This window comes from Bos indicus, chromosome 4, assembly GCF_029378745.1.
Source record: "Bos indicus isolate NIAB-ARS_2022 breed Sahiwal x Tharparkar chromosome 4, NIAB-ARS_B.indTharparkar_mat_pri_1.0, whole genome shotgun sequence".
Lineage (NCBI taxonomy): Eukaryota > Metazoa > Chordata > Mammalia > Artiodactyla > Bovidae > Bos > Bos indicus.
Window position 1 is genome coordinate 92565374 of NC_091763.1, and position 24430 is coordinate 92589803.

General features: G+C 53.0%; 2 protein-coding genes across 3 annotated transcripts in view; one reads left to right on the forward strand and one right to left on the reverse strand.

Moving 5' to 3' along the window:
* SND1 (staphylococcal nuclease and tudor domain containing 1) overlaps positions 1–24430 on the forward strand; it is a 422258-nt gene that overhangs the window by 337663 nt on the left and 60165 nt on the right. The window lies entirely within an intron of this gene.
* LRRC4 (leucine rich repeat containing 4) lies at positions 19558–23395 on the reverse strand. 2 transcript variants are annotated; one of them, XM_070787308.1, is made up of 2 exons: positions 21989–23395; positions 19558–21677 (listed from the first exon to the last, which is right to left on the reverse strand). In XM_070787308.1, exon 2 carries the CDS (start codon positions 21450–21452, stop codon positions 19737–19739), a length of 1716 nt encoding a protein of 571 aa, XP_070643409.1. In that variant the 5' UTR covers positions 21453–21677; positions 21989–23395; the 3' UTR covers positions 19558–19736. The 2 variants fall into 2 exon arrangements, with proteins under 2 accessions (XP_070643409.1, XP_070643408.1); XM_070787307.1 differs by having other exon boundaries at positions 19558–21795.

A 24430-nucleotide genomic window follows, 5' to 3' on the forward strand; every position in this document is an offset into this window, starting at 1 on the left:
GTCAGGAGGAAGTCTTCCAGACCCTCTGTGTTCTGTAAAGAAGACTCTCACTAGACAAGGGTGTCCAGAGAGCTGCACACAGGAGGGGAAGGCCTGCCAGCAAGGGAGGAGGCCAGGTACCGGACTCACCTGGAATTTTCCATTGCTTGTCCTGACATGTGAATCGTAGAAAAGCTGCTTTCTTGCCAAAAACTGAGCTTCAGAAGAGCCCAAAATTTGTTTGTTTACTAAGAGAGGTGACAGTTAGGGGGTCAGATTTCCTAGCTGGATTGCCCTCGAGCTACTTGGCATACTAGGATTGCCCCTCAAGCTTGAGCTCTGTGTTCTGGTCCCATTCAGCCTGGGCACAGGGTAGTGCCTGGCTGCCCTCCCAGCATCCTGTGGTCTTAGACCTGCTCACTCTATGCTCACAGGAGGCCAGTCCAAAAGCCGTGTCCTGTTACCTTGGTCTGGGCTTCCCTCCACCTTATAGCTGAGGCCAGTTAGCTATCTTGGTAGCAGTGATGTCTGTTTGTCTTTCATGGGGTTGTCAAGTGGGGGAGGAACAAATTACATTTTCCGGCAATTTAATTAACTCTGATTTTTTTACCCCCTCTTCTTCCAAAGCACAGCTAAATGGAGCTAAACATACACACACGGGCTATATTTAGTCCTGATGGTGTGGCAGCGTAGGGAAGGCACTAACACAGAGGTTGATCTGCTACCTAGTAAACACAGGAAGGCGTCAGGGCTGGAGAACTCAGTAGTAATAATAAGCATTTATATGGTGCAATGACAACTTCGATACAGGGCATAATTTTCTGGGGATTGCTATTAATTGTGCTTCTGCCTGTGAACGGCCCCCTGGTGAGGGGCTTTGAACACCATGCAGAGTTAAGCTATATTAAACATCAATTAAAACAGTGTAAAATAGAATCGGAATAAAATATGCAAAGGTCAGAGTGGCTGTAAACATGCAGGGGAGAGGGGAGAAAGGGGGTTAGGGCCCAGGGAGCCTCATACACTGGTAGGTTCATGCTGCAGTCGCGCTGAGCTTTCGAGTTTTCAGGTGTAGTAGGTTTGCTGGAGAGTGAATAATGGTACCTTCTGGCTTCCCCCAGTTCAGTTCTTCCCCAAAAAGGTGTCAGAACCTACTCATTGTGGCCAGTAAGAAATGAGCGGAGATACCAGGCAGCCCCCCAGCACTGTCCAGTAGAACTTTCTGCGAGTATAGAACAACAGGTGCTTTCTGTCCAGTGTGACAGCCACTAGCCCCTCTGGGTATTGTATACTTGTAATGTAGTTATTGCAACTGAGGCACAGGATCTTTAATGAAATTTAAATAGCCACATGTGGTTAGAGGCTGCCCATATTGGACGATGCAAGACTTTAGGCCATTTTTGCCCGTACTCTCATACACCCAGGAAATGTTTGATTTGCACTCTTCTTCTGACCAATTTGTACCTTCTCCTACACCTCTCGCTGTCTGTTTCCATTTTTCTTTTCTTTTTTTTTTTTTTTTTTTGACTCAGTCCTCTCATGCTTTTGACTTCAGCTTCCAAACTCTTTTCCTGAGGGTCACACACAATGCCAAGAAACGTGACAGGGAAACATCACCTGCATCAAACCAGACACCGTGGCCTTGGCCTTGCCCCCTTTTCTGCTTGACAGCCCAGAGTCAAGCTGATACCAGATGTTTCCCACTGTCCCAGGCAGAGAAGAGGGGGGTGGCTTTGGATCTCTGGCTGGAGATCAGATCTACGGCACTGTCACCATCCCCCACTGACCATATGATGCAGTTGCTGAATCTGACCCTTGAGTTTCCCAGAACCTGCAAGGATTGTAGAATCCCCAGGTCATCGAGGGAACACTCACCTGAGATCCCTGTGGCACCTGAACTATGAAAATATCGTTTCCCATAGCTCTTTCAACACTTCTTGAATACTTAGAACGGGTCCACTCATTGCGATAGTATAGTGGAACAGAGCGCTGGACTTGTAATCAAAAATCCCAGGTTTAAGTCTCGGCTCCTCCATTTACTAAATCTATGACCTTGACAAGAACTACCATACCTCCCTGGGACTTTATCTTCCCCAGTAAAAAAGACTCTGCTGGAGTGAGTGACCTGTAGGTGCTGCGAGGACCCAGAAAAAGAGACCCTCATTGCCATGAGGCCCTCCACCTCCACTCTGTTACCCCTTCGGGTGTCGAGCCTACATTTTAAACACCCTTTTCCTGAGGCCACCACTGAGGGCCTTACCTGTGTCTGATTACCACTGACTCACACTGGGAGGTTGTCCAGCAGGATGGACACACCCTGGGCCAGACCGGGTGGCATTCCCACCCACCACCACCATCCCCCCCCCCCAGTTGTCGTCATACTCCTGTGCAGCTTAGGAAGTCAGTGGCAGTCCCCATGACTGTGGGACCACCTCAGAGATGGTGTTTTAGCCTGCTGCAGAAGGCAGCAGAAGTTTCTTGGCTTAGGCAGTAGGTCCACCAAAAAAAAGAAAGGATTATGGGTGTTGCCTGATGTGTGCCGACCACTCTGGCCAGCTAGCTCGCCAGCCCCTTCCGCCCAGTAGTCACTAGTCAGTGCTCCCGGGATTGTCCCTGGCCACCCAGAGCCCCTGTGGAGCTGCCAACACTGCGCAGCTCACAAAGGGCCCTGTAGCATCTCTAATTGAGGAGCTGGTGAGCAGACGCCCTCAGTAGAGGTATTTTTAGCTGCAGTGATACAGCCTCATCTTTTTTCAGGATGTTTTGTTTAGGTTTTCTTCTTCTTTTTTTTAATAAGTAAATTTGAAGATGTGGTCCCAATCCTTAGTGCCAACACCCAAGAAGTTTTGGTACACGCCCCTCACCACAGACCTCATGAATCGTATCTAGGGTCAGGTGCTAAGGCTCAGAGTTTGCCCCGAATACCAAGCCAGTGAGCCAGAGTGCACAGAGAGAAAAGAGCTAGAATAGAGGACGAAAATGCAGGCTGGCCTGGTGTGAGGTGCTGGGGGCCCCGGGGCAGCTGGAACAACTCTCCTTCCAAACCTCTCAGACCTTTGGTGGGTCTGGGGGACCGAGTGAGTGGGCCTCAGTTACGGCAGCCTTGCCCTGAATAAGCAGTTCCGCTCTGTGGCTGACTGACTTCCGAACGCTTTTGTTTTCCTTCCCTTCTTCTTCCTGGTCTGTGACTTGTCACCTTTTCCTTGACTTTATTTTTTTTTTGTATACCACATGATGGGGGTTATAGGACTTTGGTGGAGCTTGCGTCCACCAAAGTGGGTCCTGGGGAGGTAGGCCAGGGTAAGTTTCCCAGGTATATTAGGTGATACCATGGAATGATTTTGTTAATTGTATTAGGTGTGATAGTGGCACTATGGTTATATAAGAAATGGCCATGTTTTTTTTGGGAGATGCACTGCTGAAGTATGGAAGGGCAAAATGACATCATGTCTCGAAGATGCTTTAAAATATTTCAGCAGAGAAAAGGAGGGGATAGCTGAACCGAATATGACAAGTTCAATAACTGTTGAACTTGGATGGCTGGTATATAGGAGTTCATGACAACTCTCTATTTTCAGTGTTTCAGATTTTTCAAATCAAAAGGTTTTTTTAATAATGAAAAAATATTTAATTGAAAAGCTCTCCAGGTGATTCTGATGTTCATTTCAGGTTGAGAACCAGTGGTTTAAGCGATTAAATTTGGATCACTGCTCCCTAGATCAGCTCTGACTTTGGATAACCTAAGACTGACCTTTCAGGATGAGTTCCCACAAGTAGTCTGCACCCCAGACTTATGACTGGGTGAGGCGCAGGGTGGGCACAAAGGACAAGCCAGACCTGGGCCTGCAGTCAGAGTCCACAGTGGACAGCTGGTCTGCTATGTCTCTTGTACCGAAGGACCTCAGTGTCACCCAGCCCCGAGCAGTGCTGCGCCACGTAGCGTGCCTGCCAGCGCTCCCACACTCCACCCTGAGGCCCTTGCTTGCACACAGGAGACAGAAGACAGCTGCGCAGTGGTGCACACCCCAGGAGAGCCCGGCTCTCCTCGGTGCTCAGCACTATAACCTAGTGGGATTTTGCTGAAGCTACCGTAGGGGTGGGAGGCTGAAACCTGCCCCTCCCCCTGCTCCCAGGAGTCCCCGTGTTCTCAGCTCTGCATGCGAGTCCGTGATGACTCTCTTGTGTCCTCGGTGCCTATGCTGACTCCAAAGCTAAATGTCGCTCTGGCTGCTCAGCAGGTGGGGTGAATAGCAGCTGGCTGCAGCCAAGCTAAACGGAGCTCCAGAGCTCGAACTAGAAGCTTCCATGTGACATTTACACAGCACAGCCTTGCTCAGGATTCTGGCTTAGCACCCCTTCATTCAGGGGCAACCTGCCGGCCCTCCTTCACTTGAGGAGGGCCTTGTGATTTACACCTAAATGCTCAGCGAGTCTATGTGTCGCTAAGGGAAGCTGAAGCGGAGGGAAGGCTACAGACTGCCAAGGTGACACAGCCCAGAAGTTCACTACCAGTCATATTTACTGGGAGCCTGGGCACCCTCCTTTGTGCTCCCGGGGGATGCCTTGGCATAGTCCTTTCAGCAAATGCCAGCTTGAGAGAGGTGCAGAAGTCGCCTCCTTCATCTCTGTAGGGGTCCTGGAGCATCTGCCTTCCCTCTGAGGTCTGAGTCAGTGCTAGTCCTGCTGGTGACCAGTGCTCCACCCCAAATTCTAGCGCGGGCAGCTCCCTCATCCGGACCAGACCGGCAGGCTCCGAGGCGCCGTTTGGGTGGGAGAAGGTGGCTGCTCTCCCTGACTCCATGCTGCTCCCTAGCACACAGGTCCCTGGTCTCCACCTGCAGACCATCTATTGTAATTGTCTCCCCCATTGTCCTGAGCTCCTCAAGGGCACGGCCCAGGTCTTTCATCTCCACTGTTCCCTGTCACCTGGCACACTGCTGGCCGCTGGACTGACTCTAAGTGAACCACAGAAGGGCTTCAGCAGCCAGCGCCCATTAGCCGAGGGTCAGAAACCTAAAGTTCAAAACAGCACTTTCTCCCTCGTTTAGGCTTCTGAACCTAAACTGGGTGCTGACCTGGAACTGTGTCTGAGTCGGTTAGTAGAGCAGCCTATGACCAGGGAAGGTGTCTGTTCTCTTCCCACTTTCCTTCAGAATAAATGATACTCTCGCTGTGCCTCTGTTTCTCCCACTTGATACCCACGGGCCTCTGAGCAGTCTGTCCTCTCTCCCCCCTTGCCGGGACCTCTGAGGAGGGCAGCATGTTTGTAGGAGGGTTTCCCTGTGTTTTTTGGGGGGCCATCGGTCGAGTGATATCTGGCCCGGTGTTCTTAGAAGTTACTCTCCTAACCTGAATGAAACCTCCAGGCCGCTGGCTTCACTTAAGCAAAACCACCTACAAGAGGAACCCTCTGGAGTCCGTGACAGGACTGACCTGTCTGAGTGTGCTCTCAAGATAGAGGGCTGTCAGCCCAGGCGTGCTCTCAAATCACCGGGATGTATCTTTAAAATATCAGAGTCCTGTCTCCTCCATATCTTATCTAGCGGTGGAACGTTGGATGTTTTTTAACCGCTCTCTCCGTGCAGATAACATGTACTGGGGACTGACTACCGCTGTGTTGGAGGGTCTTCACCAGAAGGAGCCCTTGAACACCCACTGCTGGCCTCCCTTCCCCACCCCCCCCGGCCACAGGAAGGTGAAGGGGAGCTTGCCGCTTCTGGGCACCCCCGTCACCTTCCTTAACCGGTTCCAAGACACCGCTATTGTCCCAGATGGTGCGGTAAAGCCACAGCCCCCACCCCCATCCCCCACCCCACGCAGAGCCCGGTGCTGCTTAACCTTGGAGGGCAGATAGGTATCTGTGGAAGGCAGGTCGATTGTGTTTTAGAGGACAATCCAGAGCTGTCTCTGCAATTTGTTCAAATGAAGACTTTTTTTTTTTTTTTTTAACTCTAGCTTGAGGGAGTCTCACCTGGGTCACACCTGCAGCTTCCGGGCATCACCTCCCCGCCCCACCGTAGCAGGAGAGTCTGCCTCGGCCGCGAGAGGCAAGGCCAGCCACCAGTTGAAAATCCCAGACAGCTTCCTCTCCTCCCTCCACGTCTTGTCAGATATTTCAAGCTTTGAGTCCTTATTCGTGCTCTGCCTACTTGGCTGGCTGTTCTTGCACTTGAGCGGCTTGTTTGCCTGGACAGGTCCAAGCTGTCTGAGCCATCAGCAGCTGCACCTCCTCCCTCGCGCCTTCTGTCGGAGCCAACCTTGATTCACAGTAGTGCAGATGGCCCGGCCTTCTCCAGCAACGCCCGCCACTCCCAGCCCTCTCGTGCCCTGCTTTCCCAGAGATGAAGGGGCTGGGCCAAGCCTGGCCTGCAGGTCAACCTGGGGCTACCAGGGAGACCACTCAGTTCATGCTCTGGCATATTAACCCAGACAACACACTAAAAAAAATTTTTGTTTTTTTTTAAATCTGAACCACATCAGATAAGGATATGGCAAGGTCTAAGTTCAGATTATGTAGGAAATACTTCCCAGCTTGCGGCAGAGCTAATCTGTTTTTGCAAATAGCCCTGGTTCTAGCTTCCTAACTGTGCTTGCTAACTGTTACTGAGAGCTGAGAGAGAATCAGAGACAAGGGCAAGTGTCAGACATCAGCGTCCCCTCCTTCCCTCCCCTTCTCTCCCTTTAAGGCAGACTGGGCAACTTCTCTACTGCGCCTTGCTTTCTCAGACGGGCTCCAGGTGCCAAAAGGTGGTGCCCTGTAACATACCACTGTTATCAGTTCATTTCCTTTTTCCTTGTCCCTCTCCAAGAGAAATGAAGTGGCAGATGACAAATGTGAGCAGAGTCGGGGGTGACCTTGGACATAAGAAAGACATGCACACCAGGGCCTGGGCGTCACTCTGCCCTCCTAACAAGCTGCAGACGAGGCGCAGGAATGGGGGTCCCATCTAGCAGCCTGGGCCTGGGTGAGACCCACACCCATGCTTTCTGGCAGCAGCCTGCAGCAGGGTGGGGTGCTGGGGCCACAGGCTCCTCGCCCACCCGTGTGGCTTGGGACCAAGTGCAGATACACTGGCTCATTCGGGTAGTCTGTAAACCTAAGGGACACTAGCACCTACTGGAATGCCATTGCGCCAGCAATACCAGTGTTCACAGGATTTACCCTGAGGCTCAGCTGCCACTCACATTATTTCCAAGCATTCTCCTCCATTGGAGAAACTGTCCCAGGTGAAAGTGGCTTCAACACAGCCCCCAAAGCCAGCCCTTTCATGAGGGAATATCAGGACTGAGATATATTACCCACTCTCCCTATAACTTGGGGTACTTTCCTAAGGACTGGGTATTTTTAATCCTTGATAATGCTACAATATCTTTATTGGCACCCAAGGACCAGTAAAGGAAATTAGTCCTGAATATTCATTGGAAGGGCTGAAGCTGAAACTCCAATACTTTGGCCACCTGATGCAAAGAACTCACTCTTTGGAAAAGACCCTGATGTTAGCAAAGATTGAAGACAGGAAGAGAGTCAACAGAGGATGAGATGGTTGTATGGCATCACCAACTCGATGGACATGAGTTTGAGTAAGCTCTGGGAGTTGGTGATGGACAGGGAAGCCTGGCGTGTTGCAGTCCATGGGGTCGCAAAGAGTCAGACACGACTGAGCAACTGAACTGAAGGACTAGTAACACAGAGACTGAGGCAGAGGCTGCCTGAAGATGTATCTGCTTCTCTCCCCATCATCAGAGCCAGTCATTTGGCGAGCACGCTCATGCCCTAGTAAGCATGATACAGTGGATGGGGTAGAATTAAGGGGCCTTCGATAGTGAAGGACAGGGATGCCTGGCATGCTGTAGTTCATGGAGTTGCAGAGAGTCAGACACAACTTAGCGACTAAATAACAATTCCACTCCTAAGATCATGGTTGGGGTCTATTCTCTTCTATCCAATTTGATAAGGAAGGAAGGAAGATCTTTTACCTTTTACCAATACCTGGGAACCTTTTTATTTCTCTAAAGCCACAGGATAAGTATCACCAAACTGCTGGATTTCCTATTCTTCATGATTGGCCCTGTCCTCCAGGGCTTCTGTCTTAGCATTGGGTGTTGCCTTCTCTTCCTGCTACAATTGCTGCTTGGCCTATTAGCCTCACGAAACTTATTCTCTTGGATCCGTTCTCTTCAAGTACCACATTTTATCCACCTGCCTGCTTTCGTTTTTTTTTTTTTTTTTTTAAACTTTACAATATTGTATTAGTTTTGCCAAATATCGAAATGAATCTGCCACAGGTGTACCTGTGTTCCCTATCCTGAACCCTCCTCCCTCCTCCCTCCCCATACCCTCCCTCTGGGTCGTCCCAGTGCACCAGCCCCAAGCATCCAGTATCGTGCATCAAACCTGGACTGGCGGCTCGTTTCATACATGATATTATACATGTTTCAATGCCATTCTCCCAAATCTCCCCACATCCACGCATTGTCATCATGTAGATCCGCTGGTCTAAGTGACCCACAGGCACAATCCAGGCTCTTGAGATGGGTATCTCCAGGGTCTGAAATTGACAGTATTTGTCTTAACCCTTAAAGTAACCTTGTTGTAGCCAAAAACCTTAGCCAGCAAACACCTCAGCAGATGCACTGCCCTCCACCCCACCCCACCCCACCCCCCTGGTGACGCAGGAGAATAGCCCTGGAGCCGTGGGGCGCAGTGTCCAGAGGGCAGCAGAGCTCCAGTGGGTGCGGCCATCCCCTGGCTGCCAAGCCCCTTGTCACGTAACAGGTTCAGAGGCTTGGAGGTTGGAGTGGGGAGGTTCTGTCCTCCAAACTCACCACGGCACTGCCTGTAAACCTGCCGAGCCAGGGCCCAAAAGGGCTGCCTGCACAGCCCACATCATCCAGGCGTCTGCTTGATGCCATGATGTCCCGGGCCCACGGGGGCTGCATAAGTACAGCTGCAAGCTGCCCACTAGATGGTTCCTGCTGCCCCAGCAGCAGGTGGGTGACCTGGGTGACCAAGGTGACCCTCTCAGGCTCTGTGTGGCTTTCAGTTTAGGTGTAGGCATGAGAGATGGTGCCCTTCTCTCTGGGGACAGGTAAGGAAGAGATTTCCCAGCTGAGTCTTCCTGGGTCTCTGTTCCAAATGAAAAGGAGCGCCCCCCACCACCACCGTCCCTCAGTGTCCCCAACTCTGCACACATGATTCCGCCTCAGTCCATTTCCCAGCCTCAGCTCCACTGGGGACAAACTCTTTACCCTTGTGGTATTCTGTAAGCTGGAGCGGTAAGTCCCGAACCTCTAGAAGGGAGATGAAATGACCTTGGGGGCTGACGGGTAACAGCACAGCCAGCGTTTGTTTCAGGGTGTTGATTTCCACATATTAAGGTTTGAGTTGCTACTGAGCTCCCTTGCCCATGTGTGTGACAGTCAGGCTCTATATCCACCGCGATGCCCGAGCAGGGACGTGGTGTGGGGCGAGAGCTATGCTGCTGTGCTCTGGCACCTGAGCACGTTTCCATCTCCAGCACGGAGCTGCCAGTGGGGAACTGCTGAAGTGGCACTCCGAAGGATCCACCAGGGAGACCCCTCCATCTCCTGCCAAGCTAAACAAACCCTGCCTTGCCCTGTTCTGAATCACACCTCCCTGCAGATTCATTCCTCCTTCCCTGGCGCGGCTCGGGCACTGCCTTCCGGGAAAGTCCTGGGTGTCCGCAAGAGAGGCGTTGGAGGAGAAAGGAACTGATGGAGAAAGGGGGAGTGCCGCTCAGTCATCTTTTAAGTAGAAAGGAAAAGGTCAGCGGAGCCGCACGGGGCCGCGGCCGCATCAGTGTTGACTCTGCCTCGCTGCGGCAAAGGGGCCGGCTCACCGGGGCGAGCGGTGGGCACTGCCAACCCCACCCAGCTGCTGACAGCCAAGCACAAAGAAACGCGTGCTCTGTACACACAGATGGGTCTGAGTGTCAGCAGGAGCCCGTTTTTAGCCTTTGCCCAGGAAGGGCAGCCCACAACACAGTAATTTAATTAAATTTGCTTCTCTCCATGGCCCACATATTTGAAGAGGTTTGGGGGGAAATGAATCTGGCTGAGGAACATCACCCTGCCGCTCTGGCACTGCCCCAGAGCCGAGCCGCAGCACCATAAAGGGTCTCGCCATCCTGATTATGGCCCAAGGCATCTGTCTGCACTGCAGGCTCTCTGGCCGGGCTGCCTGCTGGAAGCAGTCCGTCTCCATCACAGGGAAGCCACCGGGGGCAAAATAAGGGGACTCCCTGCCCCTGACTCAAGACCTGCTGGCAGCAGCCTCGGCAGTACCTAGAGCCGTGGTGGCATTAACTTTCCCCACTGGCCTCAGAGTACGAGAAGGGAGAGGGTAAGACAAGAGGACCCCCCTCCCCCACCCCCACTGACACTGCGGTCTCAGTCATCACCCCAGTTCAGTGTTAGCCCACATGCCTGGGCTTCTGCCCTGAACGTGATTGGTTTTTAAGGACCTGAAATGGACTCAGCTTTTTCATATTACCCTGCTGCCTTCCTCAGGTGCTAGCGGTTTTTGTCCATTATGCCTGAGCTTAACTCACACCCAGAGCCCCATGACCTCCCACTGCCTCCCAGCCAGTCTTGCATTAAGTTTATCAACTCCTCGGGGGTTCCCTGGTGGCTCAGTACAGAATCTGCCTGCAATGCAGGAGATCTTCCTTTGGGTTGGAAAGATCCCCTGGGTGAAGGGAATGACTACCCACTCCAGTATTCTTGCCTGGAGAATTCCTTGGACAGAGGAGCCTGGCGGGCTGCAGTCCACAGGGTCACAGAGTCAGACAGGAGTTACCTAAGCTTTTGCTTTCTCTCGTCTTCGCCCTCCTATTCAGAGTGTCTGCCCTTTCCTCTTAGCACTAACCTCTAGCCTGTCTCTCAGCCTTTCTTGTCCTAGATCAGCAGCACCAAGTCTTGGAGAGGTACATTCTCTGGTGATCTTTCTGTCCCCCTTCCCAAGAGTACATCCTCCTGGCTGGTAATCTCTCCTGCGTAATGAGAATAGCAGTACCTCCGAGAGAAAGGGAATTTCTCTGGCACGGTTCAGCTCAACACCAGCAGAACACAGGCTGTTGCTTAGGAGTGGGAATCATTAGTGTCAGGCCATTATTGGAGGGGACCGGTCTCTAGGGGAGCTAGCAGAAATTACCGCTCCTTAATAGACGGAAACTCATTTGCTCAAAGCCCCCGCCCTCCTCTTTATTTCTCTGCATTCCCCACCTCCCTTTCTTCCCAGCTTTGAAGTTGAGAAGAGAGGTAACTCCACCCCATCCAAGATGGCCAATTTCTGCTAAATTAACTTGGTTAAAAGAGATCCTTGGCTGCAAGCGGCTGTTTTTTAGAATGTTTCTGTTGGGACTTCGCTTGAAACCATCATGAAGGAGACAGATTCTAATTAAATGTATGTGATAGAATTCTAGCCAGGGCCACTCTGTCATTTCCCTAGAGAGGATTTGTTGAGATGGGGGAAAGGGCGTTCACTAGCTGCAGGCCCCCGAGTCAGCCCAGGGTGTCTGAGGTTTTCCTTGCTTACAGTACCAGGGAAGACGTTCCTGCTTCTCCAGTAGTCAGCTTGACCTTGAACGGACTTCTGACATGATTGAGCTTCTGCAGAACTTCCTTCTACCTGTTCTTTACAGCTCTTCACTCTTATGGAGATGGGTAGGGTGGCCTCAGCCACAAATGCCCCTTCTAATTTGTTTACTGGCTGGGCAGCCATCAGAACTCCCCTGCCCTGGAACATTCGTAGTTGAAGAGAAGGAAAAGTTGCTGGATTTCTCAGTTCTAGTTGTTTGAGGGAAGTCAGGTGTGGCCACCATCTGGTTTAGAGTGTGAAGCCCAGATAAAGTACTGGCGTGAAAGGCCTTCCACTCCTCTCCCTGCCTCCCTGGAAGCAAAAAGTAAGGGATGGCACCAGTTTGCAGACTCCAGGGGCACTGGTCACCTTGTAGCTTCTGTCAGTGGTGCCCCCTGCCGTTATAAGTCTCAGTAGCCCTGCTGGTGCTGGGCTGAGAACCCAGAGACCTGATCCCAGTACCACCAGCTCACGGGCACTGGCAGTCACATCTCCCTGGGCTTCCTTTTCCTCACAAATAAAATAAGAGGGTTCACCTAGATTTTCTGAATTAACTTGGAAACTCCCTTCACTGTCTCCACCTTCCTGAAGTCAGAAGCTGGAAACTATCAATCTGTCTTCAGCTGCCCCCCAGGTCGACCAGCTGTGAGAACACACAGGTGATGCGGAGGGGCCCTCAGCTGACATTGATCCCTCTGGTCAGAGCCGGTGTGGACTCAAAACAGGAATGCGGAAGAGGGATTAAAGGACAGGAAAGTTACTCTGCAGCCCAACAAGCTGAAACCAGAGGCACACGGAATAGGCCGAGTCCGGTCCTCTCTCGCGCTTTTCTCCTCTGTGACTTCATAACCTTTTTCCCTTGTACACGTGCACACAACACACCCAGCAGCTGGCACTACTTCCCTCACAAGGAAGCCGAATGAAATGCAGGCCTGCTCTCTGAGCTGTCTCAGTGTTGCCATATCCCTCTAAGCCTCCTCTCCCCATTCCCCATTGAAAAATTGTCTTCCCTTCCTCTGGTTCCTTTAGCAGTCTCTTCCTCAGCCCTCCCTCCAATCTTAACTCCAGACTTCCCCAACTCATCCCCTTAAGAGATGAATGGGAAGAATACACTGTCATGTCAGAAGGAAGCCATTGTCAATTCACACAGGCAGACGCTAATAGGATAAAGTATTATCCGACTTCCTTTAAGTCCAGAAATTAAGTCTTCTTGCAGTGGTAATAGATTATCACTGTAGCCACTGCAGCTGGGGGGCTGTGGGAACAGGCCGTCGGTATCTGAGGCCTGGGCTCCATGTCTGGCACTGTGATGGGCCTGCCGCGAGGGATGTGCTGTGCATTCCTGCAGACACCACGGCACTATCCAGGGAACTGCCTCCAGCTCATTCAGTTCACCTCCAGGGTGGAACCTGAGTAGGAGGACCTGTCTGAGTGTCCTTAATGAACCTGGGTGAGTGGGTTGGGCCTTGAAGCCTGGGGAACAGTAGCCTGAGGCCAGGAAACCAAACTTTGCACAGGGAACAGCGTGCGAAAGCTCATCTCCGTCATCCTTGCTGACTCATGGAACGGGTAGAGTGGCTTATCTGGTGACTACATCCCCACCTGCACAGACAGGGAAACCAGGGTTGTGAAATATAAGAAACTACAGATTAAGGACTTGCCTCAGAAGAGGAAACAGGACTGTGAAAAGGAAGAAAGAGCCACTGGGCTTCTAGAATGGAAGGATCTTGCGGGGCATCCTTGGTCCTATCTTGACAGACAGTTGGACACACACGGGAGGGGGGAAGTGTGACAGGAGAAGGAATGGAGGGTGTGCTTTTTATTAATGGGAGATATAAGCAGGTGAATGGATATTAAAAAAACAAGTAGATCAAGGGCTGTTCCTTTGGTATTTAGTAATTAATCTCAACTTTAGTAATGGCTCTGGTGTTGTTTCTAGGCACACAGAATGGATGAACCTGAAAAGCTAAGTACCACTTTGGTCCATCCAATCCCCAAACCTGGCGTTAGCGTGGTCTCTCAGCCTTACTGCTTCCCTACTACAGGTCCAGAAATCTCTACCGGGCTAAGCTAGAGATGACAGCACCATCCTTTCAAATGCTACCTTCCTTGGCCAAAAGAGCCTCCTCTCTCAGGGCTATCCCCCACAGGCCCCGGCCTCGTCTCTCTGACTCACTGCCAGGGTCCACGTGCAGCACCGAACTCAGAGTCGTCATGATTTTTATGGGGAAACATAATTTATATAACAACCCCCCCACCACCACCGAAATAATACTCTTGTTGTGGATAAACAGTGAGCTGCTATATCCCCTCTTCTCCCCTCCCATGACTGTACCTTCTTAGAAAGGAGGGAGTCTGTCAGGAACAGAATTTGATTACAGCCCTGAGGGAGGGGTTGCTCCCAGCAGTGGACAGCCTCCAGCATCTCCCGCCCCCTGCCCAGCAGTGGACAGCCTCCAGCTTCAGGAACAGGACTGTCGTGGGTAGGTGGTTTGGCCCAAGTACTGACAGCAAAGCTGGCATGTTCCAGAGGATGAAACCTGTGATCATGCTAAAATCTAATTCTAGCCTCTCATTAGGAAATCAAATGCTTGCTTTCTTGGGCTTCTCTTGGAAAGTTGATCTCCCTGCCTTTCTTCTCCTCTGCTCCATGACATGAATTTCACACTGCCAGTCCTCCCCCCATCCAGGGTCCTGCCAGCCTCCTGTTTGTGAGGGCAGAGGAATCTCCCTGGCTTTCCTCCCGAACTGCATTGCAGCCCCTTAGCCTCTGTATCTGCCACATAGCTCCATTCCACTCTCATTTGCTCAGATTCTGGTGCTTTTTCTCCTGTCTTGTTTTTCTTTCCTCCAAGCCCCCCGAAACTGCTCTGAGGCCCCAACAGCCCTCTCTGTGCTCCTTTCTCCTTCCTGGTGCCTCCATGGGCCCACCTCCCTTGGTAAAGCACCCCGATAAAGAAACAAGATGATCTGAGAAGACACTAGGAAGCTTATTACCCTCTTGGCAACGGCCAGGGTTTCTGGTAGTATTTCCTATCCCAGCTCTCAGCTTGTGCACTATCACCACCAACAGATTACCTTTTCTCCTGACTCGCCAGAAGGAAAGGTAATCTGTTCCTGGGCTAGGACAGTGCCTTGGGTCATCTAAAGGGCTCAATTAAAGAACGGAGCACAAAGAAGAAAAGTAAACCCATCTTTCCCACAGTGCTTGGGCTTGTAGACAGTGCTGTCCTGCTCCCCAGGACTTCTGGGTGACCATCCCCCCTCACTAGACTAGTCCAGTAGGCGTGTTCTCTCTTTGGATATGGATGAGGTTCAATAATAGAGGTGGTGATGGAGGCTGGTCAGTTGGTCTTCCCCTTATGTAATATCATCAAATTTTAATTCCTACAACAAGCTATGAAGTATTGAAGTAGACACCAATATTATGTCCATTTTAGAGATGAGGAAAATGAATATTTGTCTGAAGTCACACAGCTAGTAAGTGATAGAGCTGGAATTCAGCCTGGGGAGACCAGGTCCAGAATCTGTACTTGCAAGCACTATGCTGTATTGCTTTGCAGATACATATATTTCACTGATCTGCTTCCTGAAGCCTTTATCCCTGCTCCAAGGAGCAATTCACTTCATCTCAATATAAAGCAAAGATGAAAACAACCGTAATCCACTGCCCAAACCATTCTTCCCCCCTCCAGGGGAAAGGGTGCTTTCTGAATGGATAGAAACCAAGAGAGGTGCTTTGAGCCAGAAGTGCCTTGCAGTTTAGCTGAGGCAGGATTTCGAAATGGCGTGAACAGTGCCTGCATTAGCCGATGGCATGGAGCACTGAGTGCCAGCAGAGGAGATAAAATCAGACATATGTTTGGATATAAATGTTCTCTTTTTCTCTTCCTTTTCTTCTCTAATTTTGTTGCAGTAAAATGTTGGAGCCATAATTGCAGGCCCTGGCCCCTGAGGTAGTAGCCTGGGCTGAGTGAAGCCCACTTGGCCTTCTGTTAACAGCCATGATAAAGCTGGTGTCCCTAGGCCTTAGAAACTAGTTTGTCTCCTCTACCCTCACTGCCAATAGGATGCAGCTTTATGACCAGAGAGTCATAAAATGTCCTAGAGCAGATTATGGGAGTAGCAATCAGATCATGATTTTAGAGCTGGGGCTAGGGCAGATGCAATGGAGAAGAGTTAAGGAGCCCCCCGCCTCCCCCAAACAGTCTCATTGTTCAGCCAAACAAGCAGAAACCACTCACTGTGCACAAGTTGCTCTGAGAGGTGCTTTAAGACCTCTGTCAGTCCTTTACTCTGCAGAGCTTCCCAGGCCAAGGTTGGGAGAGGACCAAGCCATCGTTCCACTGTGAACACCCAGCCTTGTCTGCGTTACCTTTTACCTAGCAGTCGTTGCCCTCTGTGGGATTCCTGTGGTTTCTGTCTGCCATTGAACCTAAGAATCGGGCAGCTATTTTGTGTAGTCCTGAGAATCCAACTCCTTAGTACACGTGGCCCTTGGGCCAGCTCTGGGGCCCCTGTGGTCAGAATTCCGCTCAGCAGAGCTGGTTCAAAGGAGATTGGACAGCTCCAAGAGGGAGGAGAAAAGAGCACAGCAGTATCTATAGGAAGGTCCCATTTTCATATTGGCCAGGAAGGAAATATGTTCTTGGGAGCCTGAATGAGAAATCACATTGGTTTGGGGAGTCAGGAGACCTGGCTTTCAATCCCACCTCTTCCCCTAATTAGCAGTGTGACTTTGGACTATATCATTCAGTTGCTCTGGGGCTCCGTTTCCTTGATTATAAAATGTGAAGGGATTAGACTACATGGTTTTTCACGGCCTTTAAAAAATTCTGTCACGAAAACTCCCTAACTCCATATAATCAGCAGCGTTCTTTTCCCTCTAACATGTTGCTGTAACTCTTCCCACACCCACCCCCCTGTCCCAGTCCAGCAAGCTGCCAACCCATGTTCCATTCTCAGGTAACAAACCCTACGGTTTGGCCAGGCCAAGGATGAGTCTCCCGCCTAGCATTAAAGGCGGCACTTTCGGTGCTCAGGGGACCCCTCTCTGAAAAGTTGACCCAAGTGCCTGCTACAGAGAAGGGCATACTCAACACCATGGCGAAGGAGCATTGCTGCTCTAGAGGCTGAACCAGTGCCCAGGTCAGGGAGCACGCCCAGTGAGCAAAGGAACCCCCCTAACAGCTCTAACGACCCTCAAGCCCGTGAACCATATCCTGTCGGGAAAACACCTCTCCCTTACATTCCAGAGCTTGAATATGCCCCACCCCCAGGACAGGTGCATCTGTTCTTAGGACTCTTCCCCAGGAATGTCTCAGGCCTGTTTCTTCACCTCTCTCCTTAGATGTCTATTCAGCCCCCAAGCCTTTGTCATTTCACAGCAACTGCATAGTTCCCTGACTGCCCAGAGAGCTGTCGGAAGAGCAGGGGTGGGAGGAAATGGGCTCCACACCCTCTGCTTCTGAGGCCGCTCCTTCCTTCACAATCACCTCTGAATGTGTACCTGGGAAGCTGTTCTAATAAATAGCCTGAGTTGTGTCTATGGCACCAGGAAAGGGGGTGATTTCTTGCATTTTTCAGCTGGTCCTAGCCAAGTCCCACCCTTTTTTCTGCTGCAGTTTTCTCTCTTTTTTATTGGGGGTAGGGTAGCAGAGGACAGGCAGAGAGAACGCATCATTGTAGCCTAGAAACATGAATAGCAGTTTCTTAAAGTGTGAGCCCATGCATACATGCTGCCACAAACGCGGATACCCAGAAATTTTGTATAAGCAAAATACACAGAGAGAGAGAGGAGGATTAAGAATTGGCCCTTTCTTAGCCAACTGCTGCAAAGTGCTGCCGCCTCTCTCCCTGTTCAGTGCCAGGGAGATCACACCCACTCAGTCCCGGTTCCCTGCATTAGTATAAATACTGGCGCTTGAAGAGACGCAGGGTCCCAGTTCAGGCAGCCTGCCTGAATGACACTCCTCAGCTAAGCATCAGGAGACCGACACCCACCACCACCACCGAGAGACACATTTGTTTATTTAGTACCCAGAGAATGGGAGCAGCCCTGCCAGAGGGATCTTTTCATCCCAACAACATTATTGCAGTCCTCTTCAGTCCCAGTCCCCCAGGGTCCCCCCAGTAAAGCTGGTGCTGTCTGACCAGCAGCTTCTGCTGAGGTGGCATTTAACTCCTGGCTGGGTCCCAGGAGCTGAGGTTGACCCATTTCCCCCGCTTTTCCAGGGCACAGGAAATTCGGTTCTACCCCCAACAGAGCCAGGGACTAACACACTTAGCTTGTGAAAGGTGCACTAGAATCGGGGTACTTTTATTTAAGCTAAGGAAAAGTGGTTGACAGCTTCAACGTGTTCCCATACTTTTAAAAGAAATTGAACATGGTCCTCCCCCCTCCTTTATTCCTTTATATAGAAATGATTCGGTCAATGCTCATAAGAAGCTATAGGTTGAGGGTCTTACTCAATTTAACCCTTTAGGGACATTGAATTAAAAATTGAACAATATTTATTAAAATACAAAAATACACTTTTCTCACATTACAATCAATGTTCTTTTGTTGGCATTTCCCCACCCCCCACCCTACCCCCCTTTCAAATCTGAACCCTTTATTTCCTTTTAAAGCTAAAATAATAAGTAAAGTTACATCATTAAATGGACCAGCATAACAGAGATCTCTGCCTTCCCCACCCACGCCCACCCTTTCTCCTCCCCTCCTCCTGAGGCAGGCCTGGGAGAGGGAAGGCTTTTGCCCCACTGTGCCACATTCAACAGGACTCCATGGCCAACTCACTGTGCGTGCGTGTGCATCACTTTGTTCGAACTGTGGATTTCAGATCTTTTTTTCTGAAGCATCCTTGGTAAGGAAAGGCTTCATCACTTTAAATGAGCCTGTGCCCTCTCTGTCTCCCCCTTTTCTTCTCTCCCCATCTTCTGCCCCCCTACCCATCACCACAACCCATTGACATCAGCCGTAATAATCCCTAATGAATCAGCATTTAGAATAGTCACCAAATCACAAGCATGAGAAAAGCTTCCACTCCCCCAAGCTTCCCACTCCCGGCCTCTCCTCCCTTTCTCCACCTTAAAACAAACAAACCCTTTATAAAAGAAAATCATCAAATGCCATCATTGTCGACAATCATTTGTCAGATGCTGGGAACAACAGGTGGACATGGCACTATGCTGATGTATGCCCTCCCGTGAATACCTTTTCTCTGTTGCTGTCCGCTCCCATCCCGCTCTGGGACCCCCAGGCCCCTTCAGGAGCCGCCTCCTTCACCTGGGAAGCCCTGAATAGACACATGCCTTGCACAGAGTGGGTTAAGCCCAACTGCAGGAATCTGGTACAATGTGAAAGCATTTGACTGCAAGCTACGCCAGCTCCCTTCCTTCTCTGCTCCTTCCCTCCGCACTCCCGTCAGGCGGGGCGTGCGGTGTCCCAGTGCACAAACCAAGAAGACCTGTGCACAGGGGTGCGCACCCTCAGTCCCTTGAGGGTTTCATGTGAATTTCGGTGATTTTCCTGTTTAAAACACCATGTTACAGATCTGTCTTCCCCTTGGCCTCAGAAGAAAAATTTATTGCCTCTCAACATTCTAAGCATAGTACAAATTCTTAGTGCTTTTTTTTTTTGGAATTTTTTTTGTTTAAATAAGATAAATCTGCAAAGACAGCTCTCAGCCTAAGAAAGATGTCTACAGAAATGGGTAGTCCTGGGTCCTATGAAGCATCTTCTAAAAAAAAAAATGACAGATTCCATCTACCCCCACCCCACCCCTCAGCAGCCCGCACCCTAACTCTTTAGGGATGTTTGTTGGTGTTTTAAGTTGGTTTTATCTTAGCAGTTTTAACCGTATACCAGAAATCCCTTCTGGCCACATAGCAACTTGACTTGTGACTTCTACCCCACAACATTCCCAAGGTAACCCTCCCCTACCCCCTTTAAATAGAACTTACAAGTTAGAAAATAGTTTTGTTTTGAGTTTTCTTTTTTAAATTTTAATATAATCTGTTTCTTTTACCAGCCCATAGATTTAATATATAAGCATATACAAGAAAAAGTCTCTCCCCACTCTGTACAAAAGTTGCTGTCTTTGTGTGTGTGTGCATTCTATTGCATTTGTATAAGTTTTTTTTTTGGGGGGGGGAGTCATATCTGAGTTTCCTGTACCTTGTCCTTGGTATGGGTCTGAATGATATAAGGTTCAGAGATAGTGGTGACCGCGGGGTGGAGAGAGTTCCCCAGGCTGTTTTCTGTCCAGTGGGCCCCATGTGCTGGTTTGTAGGTGTTGTAGTTAATATGGTCATGAATTGTGGGCAGCACGACTGCCCCCTCACCTGATACACCGGCCGGAGCTGCTGTTGCTGCTGCAGGTGCCGCCGCAGGGATGTCATCATCCACCTGGATAATCTCAACTGTCCGGGCGGCTGTGACTGTACTCCTCTGCTGGTGCCGCTTGCGAAGTTTATAGAAGACAATCAGCATGGCAGCAGCGAGCAGGGTCACTGCCACAAAGCAGCCGATGATGATCTTGGTGGTCTTCATGACTTCATCCAGGCTGGTCTGCATCTTGTCGTTGGTGTCCGTCGCGGTCACTGCCACCTGCTTGGGCACACGGGTGGTCTGGATGAGCACCGTGGTAGAGGTGGTATAAGCCGGCTGGTAACCAGTGGACGTCGTAGGAACAGGCTTGTACTTGCGCGTTGTGTCCTCGGGCGAGATCTCGGTGGTCTCCACTGTGACCGTGGTGAAGAAGCTGTAGTTGGAGGTGTTGAGCTCGGCCGTGCTCACGTTGAGGTAGGCCGAGGCATTGGAGTTGCCCGCCACATTGGTCACCATGCACGTGTATACCCCTGTGTCTGAGAGCAGCACGTGGGAAAAGTTCAAGGTGCCGTCGTTGAGGACGGAGATCCGTGGGTGGCGGGAGGCGTGGCTGAGCACTGTCCCATTGGGCAGCAACCACTTCACAGAGGACATGGGGGGAGTCCGACACTTAAGTTCCGCCATCCGACCCTCCGAGATATTGAGGTCCCGAGGGGCATCCATGATGAAGGGGGCGGAGCACTGGAAGGAGGCCTGGTCCACCTCCACCAGGTAGCGGCCTCGCATGTGCAAGGGAGCGTGGCAGCGGCCACAGCAGGTGGAGTTGGTGGGTATGTACTCCCGAAGCCACCAGGCTAGCCAGAGAATGTCACAATCACAGTTCCAAGGATTGTGGTGTAGGTGCAACTCCACCAGGTACCTCAGGGGGGTGAAGAGGTCATGGGGCAAAGAAGAGAGGTTATTATGGGCCAGGTTGAGTTCCACCAGCGAGGCCAGCCCATCAAAAGCATTCCGCTCAATCAGGCTGACTTGTGAGTTCATGACCCATAGCTTCTTGAGGGAGCCGAGGCCATGGAAGGAGCCAGGCCTGATCTCCGGGAAGTGGTTCCCCGACATCTCCAGCTCCTCCAGCCCCACGAGCGGGGTGAGGTTGGGCATGTCCTTGATGTTGCACATGCCCAAGTTCAGGTACTTGAGGTTGAACAGTCCCTCAAAGGCCCCCTCGGAGATGTACTCCAGCTTCTTGAGCTCCCCCAGGTCCAGGCGCATGAGGGAGGGCACCCGGTTGAAGGCATAAGAGGGGATGCTCTCTATGGGGTTGTTGCGCAGCCAGAGCTCCCGCAGCTTGGACAGGTATTCGAAGGCCCCGCTGGGAATGACCGTCAGCCAGTTGTCGAACAGCTCCAGGGTGTTGAGGCTGGCCAGGCCGTTGAAGGCCCCCACCTCTATCTGCCGGATGGAGTTCCTGCCCAGCTGCAAGACCTCCAGGTGGTGGAGGTGGCGGAAGGTGTCGGCCTGAATCATCTGGATATTGTTCTCCATGAGGTTGAGGTACCGGGTGTTGGAAGGAATCCCCTGAGGGACCTCGGAGAGGCCCCGGCGGGTGCACACCACCTTGCTGAACTGGTTACTACACGAGCAGACGGATGGGCAGTTCTGGGGCCCGGCGGAGGCAGCAGCAGCGATGGCTGCACACAGAATCCACACTTGCGCCGTGAGGTAGACGACGGGGAGCAGGACGGCATTCCAGGTGTGATGCACAGTTACCTGCCACAAGAGCTTCATGGTGTGGCACGTTCATAATTCACCATCGCCTGGGATTTTGGCTCGGAAAGGAGAACCAGCCCTACCCCGGCTTAAGTGAGCTAGGAGCTCCTCTTTCCATCTGGAGAAGGAGGTGGGGAGGGGGCGATTAGAGAGACGGAGCAGATCGGCCGGGAAGAAAAAAAAAAATCATGCCAAAACTAAAGAGTGGCCCCTCGTCTACCAGCGCCCCCCGCCCAGGCTAGCCCTCGGAAAGCTGGGACTTGCTGTCCCCCGAGGCGACCATCCCCACCCAATCATTCGCTGTCACCTACCTCGGAAGGAAGGAAGGGAAGAACTGGCGTGGTGTCCTTAAGCGTTCTCTGCCGGAGCTGGCCACCTCGTTCCCATTCTCACTTCTTAGTTTTAATTAACAAAAGGGGGGAAGTCGAGGGGGCGGGGAGGTCAGAGGGAAGGGGAGGGGAGGGGAGGGGTGGGGGGAGACAAAATGGCTTCTAGTAAATCCGGAGCCGGCGAGCGGAGCCGCGGAGTTGAGGCGCGCCGGGAGAGCAGAGGCCCGGCGGGCTATGCAGGTGCATGCCCCCCCCTCCGCCCGAGGCGGGGCGCCGCCAGCGCTTCCCGGCTTTGTCCTTGGACCCTGGCCCCGGCACGCACCAGCCGAGGGGGATGCCGCTTCATCGCCGGAGTGTGCCTCCGGTGCCCTCCGCCCGCTCCGGGGCTGCTACCAGGCGGGGAGTGAGGGGGCGCCCCGCAGCCTCCCAGGCCGCGCTCGCCGCCGCCGCCGCGCTGCCCCCTCTCCTGGTGTCGGCCGCTCCCGGCCCGAGGCAGCTGATGCAGTCGTTCGCTCGCGGTGCTGCGAGAGTTAAGAGGAGGTGTCCGCCGCTCCTTCGCCCCCTCCCTCTTCGACACACACCCCCTTCTCTCCTCTCCTCTCCTCTTAAGGGTTAAAAAGCCCCAAACTGGGCTGAGTTTCCCAGTCCGCCGGCTGCTGGTGCAAAGAGCAGTAATCCGTCCAGCCCCCTGAGGGGCAGCGGCGTGGAGGCAGCGCCGGGATCTGGTCCACCGGCCGGAGGAGCGCGGCGGCAGCAGCGGCGGCGGCAGCCGGGTCGCCCCGAACTGCAGGCCCCTTCGGGGAGTCCGGGGGCGCAGAATCGCCCGCCGCAGCCGGGCCCCCGGCGCACCGCCGGCTCTGGCTTTGTGCGAAGAGAGCGAGTTCGGGGCTCCGGCCCCCGGCGCCTTCAGCGGCTGCGCTGCCCGCGGGCTGCTGTTGCTGCTGCAGCGGCCCCGGCGCTGGCGGCGGCGTGAGCAGCGGGGGTCGCGGCTGCGGGGAACGCTCCGGAGCCCGGGAACATGGTCCCCGCTCGCTAGCGGCGGCGGCGGCGGCAGCAGCAGCGGGGCCCCTGCGCGCGGCGCCCACCGTCTCCTCCTCGCGCCGGGCTCGCGGTGTTGCAGGCAGCAGCCACGCAGACTGCTCTCTCATCCTTTTGTCCTTCAGTCAGAACGTGAATGTACTGCTGACGCATACTGTTCTGGGGAGAAGATTAGCGTGATGCAGTGCTCTTATGTATTAACACCGCTCCCCCTCCGCTGCCTGCCCTCGAGGGGTTAACGCCGGCGCCTTCCAGCGCCGCGCCGGCCCGCGCCGCGCAGCCCCGATCTCCGCGCCTCCGTCCGACTTCCTCCTTCCTTCCTTCCTTCCTTCCTTCCTCCCTTCCTCCCTCCCTGCCTTCCTCCTTCCTTCCTTCCTCCCCCACCACCCTCCCCCCTCCCCCCCGCGCCCCGGCCGTTTCCTCCCCGCCCCCTCTAGACGCGGGGAGCGGGCCGGGCGAGGGAGCCGGAGTGAGCGTCAAGTGAGGGGCCGCGCGCAAGTCGCAGGCGTTCGCAGCTATTTTGGTCCGATCGGAGGGAGCCGCCGGGTGGCCGCTGATAGGCTGGAGCGGCGCGGGGCTGCTGCGGAGGGACCGCGCGGGGGCCCCCGCCCCCACCCTGGGGCTCTGGGAGCGATGGGCTTAGGGCCCCGGGAGCCGGAGGCGCGGCGACCCGCGGCGGGGCTACTGCTGTTGGCGGGCCTCCCGCCCCGACCGCGTCATCCTCACCCCCGCCGACTGCTGACGGGGCGACCGGCCGCTCGGCCCGGGCTGCATGCTCGGAGTTCCGAGCTGCACGGGGTTGAGGGCGGGGGGGTGGGTGGCGGACGACGCGGGGGCGGCCAGGGCGCTGCTGCACAGATGCCGATTCGTCCTGTCCACCTCCCCTTCCCCCCCTCCCCCGCCTCCCTCGCACATTTCCTCACCTCGGCTTTAACTGGGGCTTTAAATGATCGTTTTCTTAATGAGGGTTACGGGGGAGGAAAACAGTGGAAGGAAAGACCAAGTGCGGGGAGCTAGGGGAATGACAACCTGGGACAGGACAACCACCAACGGGAAGGATGGAGGTGAACTCCCAGCCACCGCGGCACACCCCGTTGTTCATTCATGCAGCGGAGCCCTGGCTTTTCAACTCTTTGCAGCCCCGCGCCCTTTCCCCTCCCCGTGCCCAGAGTTTGGACTGAGTGGGTCTTAAACCCTCTGCCCCAGGAGCTTAACCAGCTCTTTGTTGCCTGGACTGCCTGGGAAGAACTGCGTAGCAACCTGCCCCTACTTCTGGTGAGCGGAGACTCCAGGGCATTGGATGGACCAGTGTGGGAGAGGGAACAGAACTTGGTGGCTTTTTCCCACTGGAGAAAACGACTGCCCCTTTCTCTGCCTAGTGGGGGT

Bases quoted from the DNA above. Each gene is read 5' to 3' on its own strand.
- LRRC4 (XM_070787307.1), bottom strand. From the start codon at position 21,695: ATGAAGCTCTTGTGGCAGGTAACTGTGCATCACACCTGGAATGCCGTC.